The sequence below is a fragment of the Oncorhynchus gorbuscha genome, linkage group LG07 (genome assembly GCF_021184085.1).
Source record: "Oncorhynchus gorbuscha isolate QuinsamMale2020 ecotype Even-year linkage group LG07, OgorEven_v1.0, whole genome shotgun sequence".
In the NCBI taxonomy this organism is placed as follows: domain Eukaryota; kingdom Metazoa; phylum Chordata; class Actinopteri; order Salmoniformes; family Salmonidae; genus Oncorhynchus; species Oncorhynchus gorbuscha.
Window position 1 is genome coordinate 53813 of NC_060179.1, and position 15168 is coordinate 68980.

The 15168-nt window shown below is 40.1% G+C and overlaps 1 protein-coding gene across 3 annotated transcripts in view; it reads right to left on the bottom strand.

Moving 5' to 3' along the window:
* Window positions 1-4491: 4491 nt before the first annotated feature.
* Window positions 4492-15168, bottom strand: part of smpx (small muscle protein X-linked) — a 36161-nt gene continuing 25484 nt past the window's right edge. For 2 of the 3 annotated variants that reach the window (XM_046355381.1, XM_046355382.1), the window contains exons 3-5: window positions 12464-12550; window positions 10513-10676; window positions 4492-6226 (exon numbers count right to left, since the gene is read on the bottom strand). In XM_046355381.1, coding sequence (XP_046211337.1) covers window positions 10524-10676; window positions 12464-12550 — 240 coding nt within the window. In that variant the 3' untranslated portion in view covers window positions 4492-6226; window positions 10513-10523. Of the gene's footprint in view, window positions 6227-10496; window positions 10677-12463; window positions 12551-15168 lie in introns of all 3 variants that reach the window. The other variant, XM_046355383.1, reaches the window with a different exon arrangement.

A 15168-nucleotide genomic window follows, 5' to 3' on the forward strand; every position in this document is an offset into this window, starting at 1 on the left:
CCCCCCATCCCCACTTTAAGATTTAGATGCACTATTGTAAAGTGACTGTTCCACTGGATGTCATAAGGTGAATGCACCAATTTGTAAGTCGCTCTGGATAAGAGCTTCTGCTAAATGACTTAAATGTAAATGTAATGAACTAATCACTGTTCATATCCTTGATGTGATTGGCCTGACTGAAACATGGCTCAAGCCTGATTCATTTACTGTGTTAATATATTAGGGCTCTCCTCCTGGTTTCACTAGTGACCATATCGCCTGTGTATCCTGCAAAGGCGGGAGGTGTTGCTAACATTTACAATAGCAAATAAGACAATTGAAAAAATACAGCATTTTCGTCTTTTTAACTTTTAGTCATGAAATCTATGCAGACTGCTCAATCACTTTTTAGAGCAACTGTTTTACAGGCCTCCTGGGCCATATACATCATTCCTAACGGAGTTCCATGAACACCTATCAGGGCTTGCGTGTTTAATTAACTGTTTCTGCTCCATGATTCTGTTATAGTTTCTGTTGCTGCTCCATCACGCTGTTATAGTTTCTGTTGCTGCTCCATCACTCTGTATAGTTTCTGTTGCTGCTCCATCACGCTGTTTTAGAAACTGTTGTTGCTCCATCACTCTGTTATAGTTTCTGTTGTTGCTCCATCACTCTGTTATAGTCAATGTTGCTGCTCCATCACTCTGTTTTAGTTTATGTTGCAACTCCATCACTATGTTTTAGTTTCTGTTGCTGCTCCATCACTCTGTTATAGTCAATGATGCAACTCCATCAATCTGTTTTAGTAACTGTTGATGCTCCATCGCTCTGTTTAAGTTTCTGTTGCTGCTCCATCACTATGTTTTAGAAAACTTTGCAGCTCCATTACTCTGTTTTAGTTTCTGATGCTGCTCCATCACGGTTTTAATTTCTGTTGCTGCTCCATCACTCTGTTTTAGTTTCTGTTTATGCTCCATCAGTCTGTATTAGTTTCTGTTATTGCTCCATCACACTGTTTTAGTTTCTTGTGCTGCTCCATCACTCTGTTTTAGTTTCTGTTGCTGCTCCATCACTCTGTTTTAGTAGATGTTGTTGCTGCATCACTCTGTTTTAGTTTATGTTGCTGCTCCATCACACTGTTTTAGTTTCTGTTGCTGCTCCATCACTCTGTTTTAGTTTCTGTTGCTGCTCCATCACTGTTTTAATTTCTGTTGATGCTCCATCACTGTTTTAATTTCTGTTGCTGCTCCATCACTCTGTTTTAGTTTCTGTTGCTGCTCCATGTCTCTGTTTTAGTTTCTGTTGCTGCTCCATCACTCTGTTTTAGTTTCTGTTGCTGCTCCATCAGTCTGTTTTAGTTTCTGTTGCTGCTCCATCAGTCTGTTTTAGTTTCTGTTGCTGCTCCATTACTCTGTTTTAGTTTATGTTGCTGCTCCATGTCTCTGTTTTAGTTTCTGTTGCTGCTCCATCACTCTGTTTTAGTTTCTGTTGCTGCTCCATGTCTCTGTATTAGTTTCTGTTTCTGCTCTATGTCTCTGTTTTAGTTTCTGATGCTGCTCCATCACTCTGTTATTGTAACTGTTGCTGCTCCATCACTATGTTTTAGAAAACTTTGCAGCTCCATTACTCTGTTTTAGTTTCTGATGCTGCTCCATCACGGTTTTAATTTCTGTTGCTGCTCCATCACTCTGTTTTAGTTTCTGTTTATGCCTCATCAGTCTGTATTAGTTTCTGTTATTGCTCCATCACACTGTTTTAGTTTCTTGTGCTGCTCCATCACTCTGTTTTAGTAGATGTTGTTGCTGCATCACTCTGTTTTAGTTTATGTTGCTGCTCCATCACACTGTTTTAGTTTCTGTTGCTGCTCCATCACTCTGTTTTAGTTTCTGTTGCTGCTCCATCACTGTTTTAATTTCTGTTGATGCTCCATCACTGTTTTAATTTCTGTTGCTGCTCCATCACTCTGTTTTAGTTTCTGTTGCTGCTCCATGTCTCTGTTTTAGTTTCTGTTGCTGCTCCATCACTCTGTTTTAGTTTCTGTTGCTGCTCCATCACTATGTTTTAGTTTCTGTTGCTGCTCCATCAGTCTGTTTTAGTTTCTGTTGCTGCTCCATGTCTCTGTTTTAGTTTCTGTTGCTGCTCCATCACTCTGTTTTAGTTTCTGTTGCTGCTCCATCAGTCTGTTTTAGTTTCTGTTGCTGCTCCATTACTCTGTTTTAGTTTATGTTGCTGCTCCATGTCTCTGTTTTAGTTTCTGTTGCTGCTCCATGTCTCTGTTTTAGTTTCTGTTGCTGCTCCATCACTCTGTTTTAGTTTCTGTTGCTGCTCCATGTCTCTGTATTAGTTTCTGTTTCTGCTCTGTCTCTGTTTTAGTTTCTGATGCTGCTCCATCACTCTGTTATTGTAACTGTTGCTGCTCCATCACTCTGTTTTAGTTTCTGTTGCTGCTCCATGTCTCTGTATTAGTTTCTGTTTCTGCTCTGTCTCTGTTTTAGTTTCTGTTGCTGCTCCATGTCTCTGTATTAGTTTCTGTTTCTGCTCTGTCTCTGTTTTAGTTTCTGTTGCTGCTCCATCACTCTGTTTTAGTTTCTGTTGCTGCTCCATCACTATGTTTTAGTTTCTGTTGCTGCTCCATCAGTCTGTTTTAGTTTCTGTTGCTGCTCCATGTCTCTGTTTTAGTTTCTGTTGCTGCTCCATCACTCTGTTTTAGTTTCTGTTGCTGCTCCATCAGTCTGTTTTAGTTTCTGTTGCTGCTCCATTACTCTGTTTTAGTTTATGTTGCTGCTCCATGTCTCTGTTTTAGTTTCTGTTGCTGCTCCATGTCTCTGTTTTAGTTTCTGTTGCTGCTCCATCACTCTGTTTTAGTTTCTGTTGCTGCTCCATGTCTCTGTATTAGTTTCTGTTTCTGCTCTGTCTCTGTTTTAGTTTCTGATGCTGCTCCATCACTCTGTTATTGTAACTGTTGCTGCTCCATCACTCTGTTTTAGTTTCTGTTGCTGCTCCATGTCTCTGTATTAGTTTCTGTTTCTGCTCTGTCTCTGTTTTAGTTTCTGTTGCTGCTCCATGTCTCTGTTTTAGTTTCTGTTGCTGCTCCATCACTCTGTTATTGTAACTGTTGCTGCTCCATCACTCTGTTTTAGTTTCTGTTGCTGCTCCATCACTCTGTTTTAGTTTCTGTTGCTGCTCCATCACTCTGTTTTAGTTTCTGTTGCTGCTCCATGTCTCTGTATTAGTTTCTGTTTCTGCTCTGTCTCTGTTTTAGTTTCTGATGCTGCTCCATCACTCTGTTATTGTAACTGTTGCTGCTCCATCACTCTGTTTTAGTTTCTGTTGATGCTCCATCACTATGTTTTATTAACTGTTTCTTCTCCATTATTCTCTGTTAGTTTCTGTTGATGCTCCATGTCTCTGTTTTAGTTTCTGTTGCTGCTCCATCACTCTGTTTTAGTTTATGTTGCTGCTCCATGTCTCTGTTTTAGTTTCTGTTGATGCTCCATGTCTCTGTTTTAGTTTCTGTTGATGCTCCATGTCTCTGTTTTAGTTTCTGTTGCTGCTCCATGTCTCTGTTTTAGTTTCTGTTGATGCTCCATGTCTCTGTTTTAGTTTCTGTTGCTGCTCCATGTCTCTGTTTTAGTTTCTGTTGCTGCTCCATGTCTCTGTTTAAGTTTCTGTTGCTGCTCCATCACTATGTTTTATTAACTGTTTCTTCTCCATTATTCTCTGTTAGTTTCTGTTGCTGCTCCATGTCTCTGTTTTAGTTTCTGTTGCTGCTCCATCACTCTGTTTTAGTTTATTATGACTTTATTATCTGTCTGGCTCAAATACCTGTGATTAGCCTCAGGCGTTTGTGTGTACGTGTGTGTTTGTTCTCCATTCTCCTGAAAATGGTGTCATCATACTCATTAAAAATATATATTTTTAACACAAACGCTGTGTGAAATGTATCTTAAATGTAATTGTTTACCCCAGTAGATTTGCAGTCTGGTATAGTGTTGACGTTTGGTTTGGTGCTGTGGTCTGTAGCCATATTGTTTTTATTGTAGGCTGCAGTACCCCGACTAGCAGTTGTAACCAGTCGAATACACTGTGACCTGGTGGAAACTAAATTTAGACACGTCTGCCCTCTGCTTTTGCTCTCCAGGGCAGACTCTGTGTGAGTGTGTGTGTGACGATGATGGATGAGTGTCTTGTGATTAATGTAGTGATACTGAAGTGTGGGAACAGAGGAGTGAAAGTGATGACACATACACACGGACCTACACACTGCTCTGTGTGTGTGTGTGTGTGTGTGTGTGTGTGTGTGTGTGTGTGTGTGTGTGTGTGTGTGTGTGTGTGTGTGTGTGTGTGTGTGTGTGTGTGTGTGTGTGTGTGTGTGTGTGTGTGTGTGTGTGTGTGTGTGTGTGTGTGTGTGTGTGTGTGTGTGTGTGTGTGTGTGTGTGTGTGTGTGTGTGTGTGTGTGTGTGTGTCTGTGTGGCTGCCTGTTGTGTGTATGACAGAGACCGTGCCACTATGTAGAATCAAGCTATAATTTATTGCAACAGTTGCTAAGGAATCCATCATCTCCTAGAAACCATTTTGATTATAAGGGAATTTCAAACAATTAAAACATCACAATATTCTGATGTCATCACAGTCCACGAATACATTCTGATGTCATCACAATCCACCATACACATTCTGATGACATCACAACCCACCATACACATTATGATGACATCACAACCCGCCATACACATTCTGATGACATCACAACCCACCATACACATTCTGATGACATCACAACCCACCATACACATTCTGATGACATCACAACCCGTCATACACATTCTGATGACATCACAACCCACCATACACATTCTGATGACATCACAACCCGCCATACACATTCTGATGACATCACAACCCACCATACACATTCTGATGACATCAGCCCACCAGATACATTCTCCAGATTGTGACTTGTTCACATTGACAGTTAAAGATGTAAAAGGTAACAGAGCTGTAATGTTATGATGTCTATTGGTGCGTTAGTAAATTCACTCTGACTATCTAATCCTATTCCAGAGCACTCATCGTCTGAGTGTACCAGAGTCCAAAATAACTGATTCATTTACGAGCACCCATTGAATATGATCGGTGTCAGTAAACGGTGGCAAAGAAATGTAAATATATTGTTGTCAGCAGCACAATTACAGTCACCAATGCTCTGGATAACATGAAAACATCCTAACCAGCTCTGCTATGGTGAATGGTCAGAGTGAGGTGTTGTTTCATTTGTGTCTGGAAGTAGCTAGCAAGCTAGTCAACTGTAGCCAGTTATCTTGGGTGCTTGACAGCCGTTGTTAGGTCAGAACGCTCTGATTAACCGCCAGTGTCCAGTGTGAGCTCTGATTAGCCCAAGAGTGAAACGCTCTGAATTTACTAATTCTGCACTCTTGCACTCCAGAGTGAATTTACAAACAAACCCTATAACTAGTCTGGTTGTAGTCTTTTCTATATGAGGTAACACAGAGACCTATAGCTACCAGGGCTGGATGTATTATTGTTCAATTTAGTTCACTTCAATTCAGTCTATCCCTAACCCTAACTTCACTGCATGGGAAATTAAACCAGTTATGGGTTTGTTGAAGTAGATGGCCTATTGCAGGTCACTCGTCTGGTATAGTTGTCTGTAGCTGATAGGATTAGGTGTAGTCTGGTATAGTTGTCTGTAGCTGATAGGATTAGGTGTAGTCTGCTATCGTTGTCTGTAGCTGATAGGGTTAGGTGTAGTCTGGTATAGTTGTCTGTAGCTGATAGGATTAGGTGTAGACTGGTATAGTTGTCTGTAGCTGATAGGGTTAGGTGTAGTCTGGTATCGTTGTCTGTAGCTGATAGGGTTAGGTGTAGTCTGGTATAGTTGTCTGTAGCTGATAGGGTTAGGTGTAGTCTGGTATAGTTGTCGTCTATCAGTTGATGATTTACGGTGGGTCTGGTATTTGTAGTTCATCAGAAGAAGATGCAGGGTGGGTGTGGTAGTTGTAGTTCATCAGAAGAAGATGCAGGGTGGGTGTGGTAGTTGTAGTCCATCAGAAGAAGATGCAGGGTGGGTGTGGTAGTTGTAGTCCAACAGTAGAAGATGCAGGGTGGGTGTGGGTCTGATGAGAAACCTGTAGTACTCCTTGAGTATCCCCAACAGTACACATTTTATTGTATCCCTGGACAAGCACACCTGATTCAGTACTGGAGGAGAAGTTGGGAAACACCGCTGTAGGACACATAAACATAAAGTCTTAGCTAGGTTATCTTTTTCATATTTTAATGTCACCCTTATTTAACCATACAGTGTTCACAAAGTTCCGCATTAAAAACAATACATTTCCAGGGCCAAACAGAGAACCTCATAACCCAAATGAGTATTCATAACCAAAACGTACGCCGCCAAACATACCCTCATAAAACTAACTATCCTAGCGATCCTCAACTTTAGCAATGTCATCTACAAAATAGCCTCCAACACTCTATTCAGCAAACCGGATGCAGTCTATCACTGTGCCATCCATTTTGATACCAAAGCCCCATATACTACCCACCATTGTGACCTGTACGCTCTAGTCGGCTGGCCCTCGCTACATATACGTCGCCAGACCCACTGGCTCCAGGTCATCTATAAGTCTCTGCTAGGTAAAGCCCCGACCAGCTCACTGGTCACCATAACAACACCCAGCCGTAGCACGCGCTCCAGCAGATATATCTCACTGGTCATCCCCAAAGCCAACACCCCCTTTGGCCGCCTTTCCTTCCAGTTCTCTGCAGCCAGTGACTGGAACAAATTGCAAAAATTGCTGAAGCTGGAGACTTATATTTCCCTCACTAACTTTAAACATATGCTATCTGAGCAGCTAACTGATTGCTGCAGCTGTACATAGACCATCTGTAAATAGCCCAGCCAATTTACCTACCTCATCCCCATATTGTTTTATTTACTTTTCGGCTATTTTGCACACCAGTATTTCTACTTGCACATCATCATCTGCTCATCTATCACTCCAGTGTTAATTTGCTTAATTGTAATTATTTCGCTACTATGGCCTACTTATTTATTGCCTTACCTCCTTACGCCACTGTATATAGACTTTATTTTTTTTCCTATTGTGTTATTGACTATACGCTTGTTTATTCCATGTGTAACTCTGTGTTATTGTTTGTGTCGCACTGCTTTGCTTTAACTTGGCCAGGTTGCAGTTGTAAATGAGAACTTGTTCTCAACTAGCCTACCTGGTTAAATAAAGGTGAAATATACATCTTTTTTAAAGTACTCATAACCCCTAATAAGTCTTCAAACCAAATAAGTACAAATAACCCAAATAAGTATCAAACCCAAATAAGTACCCAAGACAAAATAATTAAATTTCCATAATAAGTACTCATAACCGAAATAAGTACTCATAACCCAAATATGTAATCATAGCCCAAATAAGAAGTCATAATCCCAAATAAATACTCATATACTCTAATAAATACTCATATACTCGAATAAATACTCATATACTCTAATAAATACTCATATACTCTAATAAATACTCATATACTCTAATAAATACTCATAATCCAAATGAGTACACATAACCGTTAATAAATACTCATCACCCAAATAAGCACTCATAATCCCTAATACGTACTTATAACACCTAATAAGTACTCATAACTGAAATAAGTACTTATAACCCAAATAAGAACTCATATAACCCAAATAAGAACTCATATAACCCAAATAAGAACTCATAACCCAAATAAGAACTCATAACCCAAATAAGAACTCATAACCCAAATAAGAACTCATATAACCCAAATAAGAACTCATATAACCCAAATAAGAACTCATATAACCCAAATAAGAACTCATAACCCAAATAAGAACTCATAACCCAAATAAGAACTCATATAACCCAAATAAGAACTCATAACCCAAATAAGAACTCATAACCCAAATAAGAACTCATAACCCAAATAAGAACTCATAACCCAAATAAGAACTCATAACCCAAATAAGAACTCATATAACCCAAATAAGAACTCATAACCCAAATAAGAACTCATAACCCAAATAAGAACTCATATAACCCAAATAAGAACTCATAACCCAAATAAGAACGCATAACCCAAATAAGAACTCATATAACCCAAATAAGAACTCATAACCCAAATAAGAACGCATAACCCAAATAAGAACTCATAACCCAAATAAGAACTCATAACCCAAATAAGAACTCATAACCCAAATAAGAACTCATATAACCCAAATAAGAACTCATAACCCAAATAAGAACTCATAACCCAAATAAGAACTCATAACCCAAATAAGAACTCATATAACCCAAATAAGAACTCATAACCCAAATAAGAACTCATAACCCAAATAAGAACTCATAACCCAAATAAGAACTCATAACCCAAATAAGAACTCATATAACCCAAATAAGAACTCATAACCCAAATAAGAACTCATATAACCCAAATAAGAACTCATATAACCCAAATAAGAACTCATATATAACCCAAATAAGAACTCATAACCCAAATAAGAACTCATATAACCCAAATAAGAACTCATAACCCAAATAAGAACTCATAACCCAAATAAGAACTCATATAACCCAAATAAGAACTCATATATAACCCAAATAAGAACTCATAACCCAAATAAGAACTCATATAACCCAAATAAGAACTCATATAACCCAAATAAGAACTCATATATAACCCAAATAAGAACTCATAACCCAAATAAGAACTCATATAACCCAAATAAGAACTCATAACCCAAATAAGAACTCATAACCCAAATAAGAACTCATAACCCAAATAAGAACTCATATATAACCCAAATAAGAACGCATAACCCAAATAAGAACTCATAACCCAAATAAGAACTCATAACCCAAATAAGAACTCATAACCCAAATAAGAACTCATATAACCCAAATAAGAACTCATAACCCAAATAAGAACTCATAACCCAAATAAGAACTCATAACCCAAATAAGAACTCATATAACCCAAATAAGAACTCATAACCCAAATAAGAACTCATAACCCAAATAAGAACTCATAACCCAAATAAGAACTCATAACCCAAATAAGAACTCATATAACCCAAATAAGAACTCATAACCCAAATAAGAACTCATATAACCCAAATAAGAACTCATATAACCCAAATAAGAACTCATATATAACCCAAATAAGAACTCATAACCCAAATAAGAACTCATATAACCCAAATAAGAACTCATAACCCAAATAAGAACTCATAACCCAAATAAGAACTCATATAACCCAAATAAGAACTCATATATAACCCAAATAAGAACTCATAACCCAAATAAGAACTCATATAACCCAAATAAGAACTCATATATAACCCAAATAAGAACTCATAACCCAAATAAGAACTCATATAACCCAAATAAGAACTCATAACCCAAATAAGAACTCATAACCCAAATAAGAACTCATAACCCAAATAAGAACTCATATAACCCAAATAAGAACTCATATAACCCAAATAAGAACTCATATATAACCCAAATAAGAACTCATAACCCAAATAAGAACTCATATAACCCAAATAAGAACTCATAACCCAAATAAGAACTCATAACCCAAATAAGAACTCATATAACCCAAATAAGAACTCATAACCCAAATAAGAACTCATAACCCAAATAAGAACTCATATAACCCAAATAAGAACTCATAACCCAAATAAGAACTCATATAACCCAAATAAGAACTCATAACCCAAATAAGAACTCATAACCCAAATAAGAACTCATATAACCCAAATAAGAACTCATAACCCAAATAAGAACTCATAACCCAAATAAGAACTCATATAACCCAAATAAGAACTCATATAACCCAAATAAGTACTTACAACCCAAATAAGTACCCGTAATTCCTAATAAGTAGTCATAACCCCTAATCCGTATTCATAAACCCTAATAAGTACTCACATCCCAAATAAGTACTCATAACCCCAAATAGGTACTCACAATTCAAATGAGTACTCATAACCCCTAATAGGTATTCATAACTCAAATAACTGGCTCAATAACCCCTAATAAGTAGTCATAACCCAAATAATTACCCTGATCCCCTAAAAGTACCCATAACCCCAAATAAGTGGTCATAACCCAAATAAGTACCTATAATCCAAATAAATTCCCATAATCCCTAATAAGTACTCACAACCCCAAATAAGTACTCATAACCCCTAATAACAATAATACACATCCCACACTGACATCTTGTAGTGAAATCCTAAAAATGCATCTACTGCAATGTTTGTCATGGTTGAAGTGGACATCAGTGTGTGTGTGTGTGTGTGTGTGTGTGTGTGTGTGTGTGTGTGTGTGTGTGTGTGTGTGTGTGTGTGTGTGTGTGTGTGTGTGTGTGTGTGTGTGTGTGTGTGTGTGTGTGTGTGTGTGTGTGTGTGTGTGTGTGTGTGTGTGTGTGTGTGTGTGTGTTTGTACCAGTGTGTGTCTGTACCAGTGTGTGTGTTAGTCCTTGGTGACCCATCGTAGTTCACTCTTGACGTTCTGCAGCTCTGATAGGTTGACTGCTGGACCAGGAAGCTTCATCGATCCTGGCAATGGCTTCTTCTCCTCTGGCGACAGGGCCGTGGCTTCCTGCAGGGGGTCTGGGGGAGGAGCCTGTTCAAAAAGAGTTTCCTATTGTGTATATACAATTGAAGTCGGAAGTTTACATACACCTTAGCTAAATACATTTAAACTCAGTTTTTCACAATTCCTGACATTTAATCCTTGTAAAAATCCCTGTTAAAGGTCAGTTAGGATCAACAATTTATTTTAAGAATGTGAAATGTCAGAATAATAGTAGAGAGAATTATTTATTTCAGCTTTTATTTCTTTCATCACATTGCCAGTGGGTCAGAAGTGTACATACACTCAATTAGTATTTGGTAGCATTGCCTTTAAATTGTTAAACTTGAGTCAAATGTTTTGGGTAGCCTTCCACAAGCTTCCCACAATAAGTTGGGTGAATTTTGGCCCATTCCTCCTGACAGTGCTGGTGTGACTGAGTCAGTTTTGTAGTTCTCCTTGCTTGCACGCGCTTTTTCAGTTCTGCCCACAAATGTTCTATGGGATTGAGGTCAGGGCTTTGTGATGGCCACTCCAATACCTTGACTTTGTTGTCCTTAAGCCATTTTGCCACAACTTTGGAAGTATGCTTGGGGTCATTGTCCATTAGGAAGACACATTTGCAACCAAGCTTTAACTTACTGACTGATGTCTTGAGATGATATCCACATAATTTTTCTCCCTTATGATGCCATCTAATTTGTGAAGTGCATCAATCCCTCCTGCAGCAAAACACCCCCACAACATGATGCTGCCACCCCCGTGCTTCACGGTTGGGATAGTGTTCTTCGACTTGCAAGCCTCCCCCTTTTTCCTCCAAACATAACGATGGTCATTATGGCCAAACAGTTCTATTTTCGTTTTATCACACCATAAGATATTTCTCCAAAAAGTACAATCTTTGTCCCAATGTGCAGTTGCAAACCGTAGTCTGGCTTTTTCATGGCGGTTTTGGAGAAGTGGCTTCTTCCTTGCTGAGCAGCCATTCAGGTTATGTCAGTATAGGACTCGTTTTACTGTGGATATAGATACTTTTGTACCTGTTTCCTCCAGCATCTTCACAAGGTCCTTTGCTGTTGTTCTGGGATTGATTTACACTTCTCGCACCAAAGTACGTTCATCTCTAGGAGACAGAACGCATCTCCATTCCAGAGCGGTATGATGGCTGCATGGTCCCATGGTGTTTATACTTGCGTACTATCGTTTGTACAGATGAACGTGGTACCTTCAGGCATTTGGAAATTGCTCCCAAGGATGAACCAGACTTGTGGAGGTCTTGGCTGATTTCTTTTGATTTTCCCATGATGTCAAGCAAAGAGGCACTGAGTTTGAAGGTACGCCTTGAAATACATCCACAGGTACACCTCCAATTGACTCAAATCATGTCATTTAACCTATCAGAATCTTCTAAAGCCATGACATCATTTGCTGGAATTTCCCAAGCTGTTTAAAGGCACAGTCAAATTAGTGTATCTAAACTCTTGACCCACCGGAATTGTGATGCAGTGATTTAGAAGTGAAAAAATTTGTCTGTAAACAATTGTTGGAAAAATGACTTGTGTCATGTACAAAGTAGATAGTCAAGCACAAAAACAATAGTTTGTTAACAAGACATTTGTGGAGTGGTTGAAAAACGAGTTTTATTGACTCCAACTTTATTAAGTGTATCTAAACTTCCGACTTCAACTGTAGGTCCTCAAGCCATATTGGTGTGTGTGTGTGTGTGTGTGTGTGTGTGTGTGTGTGTGTGTGTGTGTGTGTGTGTGTGTGTGTGTGTGTGTGTGTGTGTGTGTGTGTGTGTGTGTGTGTGTGTGTGTGTGTGTGTGTGTGTGTGTGACCTCCTCTGTGTCTACAGTATCCTCTCTCCTCTTGACAGGATGTCCCGCCCCTGGACGCAGCGCTCCCATCGGAATATTTAGATTTGCCTGTTGGACAGGAGCAACAACCAATCAGACACACTCAACTCTTGAGGCCACATGTACAGCTTTCCAATTCTCTGTCCTTTCTCCTGAAATGCATTCGTTCACTCCTCAGCATTCGTTCACTCCTCAGCATTCGTTCACTCCTCAGCATTCGTTCACTCCTCAGCACACATTTAAGAGCATCGGATTGGTGTAAACCTCCTCTAGACTCTTTGCAAGTTATTTACTTATAGATCCCCGAGTATTGTGTGTGTGTATTGACTGATGTGTGTGTGAACCTGGTGTCTGTCTTGCCACAAAACCATCTGCTTTGGTTACAGACACTATATCCTGGTTTGGTCCTGTTCTATTAAGAGTATGGAAATGAACCCCCCCCACACACACACACACACACACACACACACACACACACACACACACACACACACACACACACACACACACACACACACACACACACACACACACACACACACACACACACACACACACACACACACACACACACACACACACACACACACACACACACACACACACACGGTGTGCTTAACATATTATGAATGTCGGTATTGTCTCATCTTATCTATCAACGTAGACAGGGTTCTAACTCCTCTAGCTCCACAATGAGATAGGGTGCAGGCCAGGCAGCAGGCTGTTTGCCAGCCTGCCAGCTTGGTGGAGTCTGCCACTAGCACAGTCAGTGTTGTCAGCTAAGCTTTCCTCATTGAGACCGTGTCTGTGCCGCAAATCTAAACATGGCGGTGTTCACCTTAACAACCTCACTGGAATAAAGACCTCCTCCATTCCTGCCATTATTGAAATAGATCTCACATCTTAATAGGACTAATTAATGTTAGATACCTCACTTCCAAGGCAGTCATAGTCAATGAACTAATCACTGTTCATATCCTTGATGTGATTGGCCTGACTGAAACATGGCTCAAGCCTGATTAATTTACTGTGTTAATATATTAGGGCTCTCCTCCTGGTTACACTAGTGACCATATCGCCTGTGTATCCTGCAAAGGCGGGAGGTGTTGCAAACATTTACGACAGCAAATAAAACAATTTACAAAATGACTGGGTTTTCGTCTTTTTAACTTCTAGTCATGGAATCAATGCCGCCTAATCAATCACTTTTTATAGCAACTGTTTACAGGCCTCCTGGGCCATTTACATCGTTCCTCACTGAGTTCCCTGAATTCTTATCAGAAGTTGTAGTCATGGCAGATAATATTCACATGATAAACCAAAAGGCTGTCGGAGCCATCATCGACTCAGTGGGATTTGTTCAACATGTCACCCGACCAATGCATTGCCGCAGCCAAACCCTGGATCTAGTTGTCCCAATAAAATTTCTAAGGGACCTTTGGTTGAGGTTATTCCTTTGTGTAATGAAGAAGTTTTGTCCAACATGTATCTGGACCTACTCACTGTCACAGTCATACTCTGGACCTAGTTAGCTCCCATGGGTTAAATATTGTGGATCAAAATGTTTTTCCTCATAATCCTGGACTATCGGACCCCCATCTTATTATACACTGCTCGAAAAATAAAGGGAACACTAAAACAACACATCCTAGATCTGAATGAATGAAATATTCTTATTAAATACTTTTTTCTTTACATAGTTGAATGTGCTGACAACAAAATCACACAAAAATTATCAATGGAGATCAAATGTATCAACCCATGGAGGTCTGGATTTGGAGTCACACTCAAAATTAAAGTGGAAAACCACACTACAGGCTGATCCAACTTTGATGTAATGTCCTTAAAACAAGTCAACATGAGGCTCAGTAGTGTCTGTGGCCTCCACGTGCCTGTATGACCTCCCTACAATGCCTGGGCATGCTCCTGATGAGGTGGCGGATGGTCTCCTGAGGGATCTCCTCCCAGACCTGGACTAAAGCATCTGCCAACTCCTGGACAGTCTGTGGTGCAACGTGGCGTTGGTGGATGAGCGAGACATGATGTCCGAGATGTGCTCAATTGGATTCAGGTCTGGGGAACGGGCGGGCCAGTCCATAGCATCAATGCCTTCCTCTTGCAGGAACTGCTGACACACTCCAGCCACATGAGGTCTAGCATTGTCTTGCATTAGGAGGAACCCAGGGCCAACCGCACCAGCATATGGTCTCACAAGGGGTCTGAGGATCTCATCTCGGTACCTAATGGCAGTCAGGCTACCTCTGGCGAGCATATGAGGGACTGTGCGGCCCCCCAAAGAAATGCCACCCCACACCATGACTGACCCACCGCCAAACCGGTCATGCTGGATGATGTTGCAGGCAGCAGAACGTTCTCCACGGCGTCTCCAGACTGTCACGTCTGTCACGTGCTCAGTGTGAACCTGCTTTCATCTGTGAAGAGCACAGGGCGCCAGTGGCGAATTTGCCAATCTTGGTGTTCTCTGGCAAATGCCAAACATACATTTACATTACATTTAAGTCATTTAGCAGACGCTCTTATCCAGAGCGACTTACAAATTGGTGCATTCACCTTATGACATCCAGTGGAACAGCCACTTTACAATAGTGCATCTAAATCTTTTAAGGGGGGGGGTGAGAAGGATTACTTTATCCTATCCTAGGTATGAGCAGCCATTCATCCTGCAC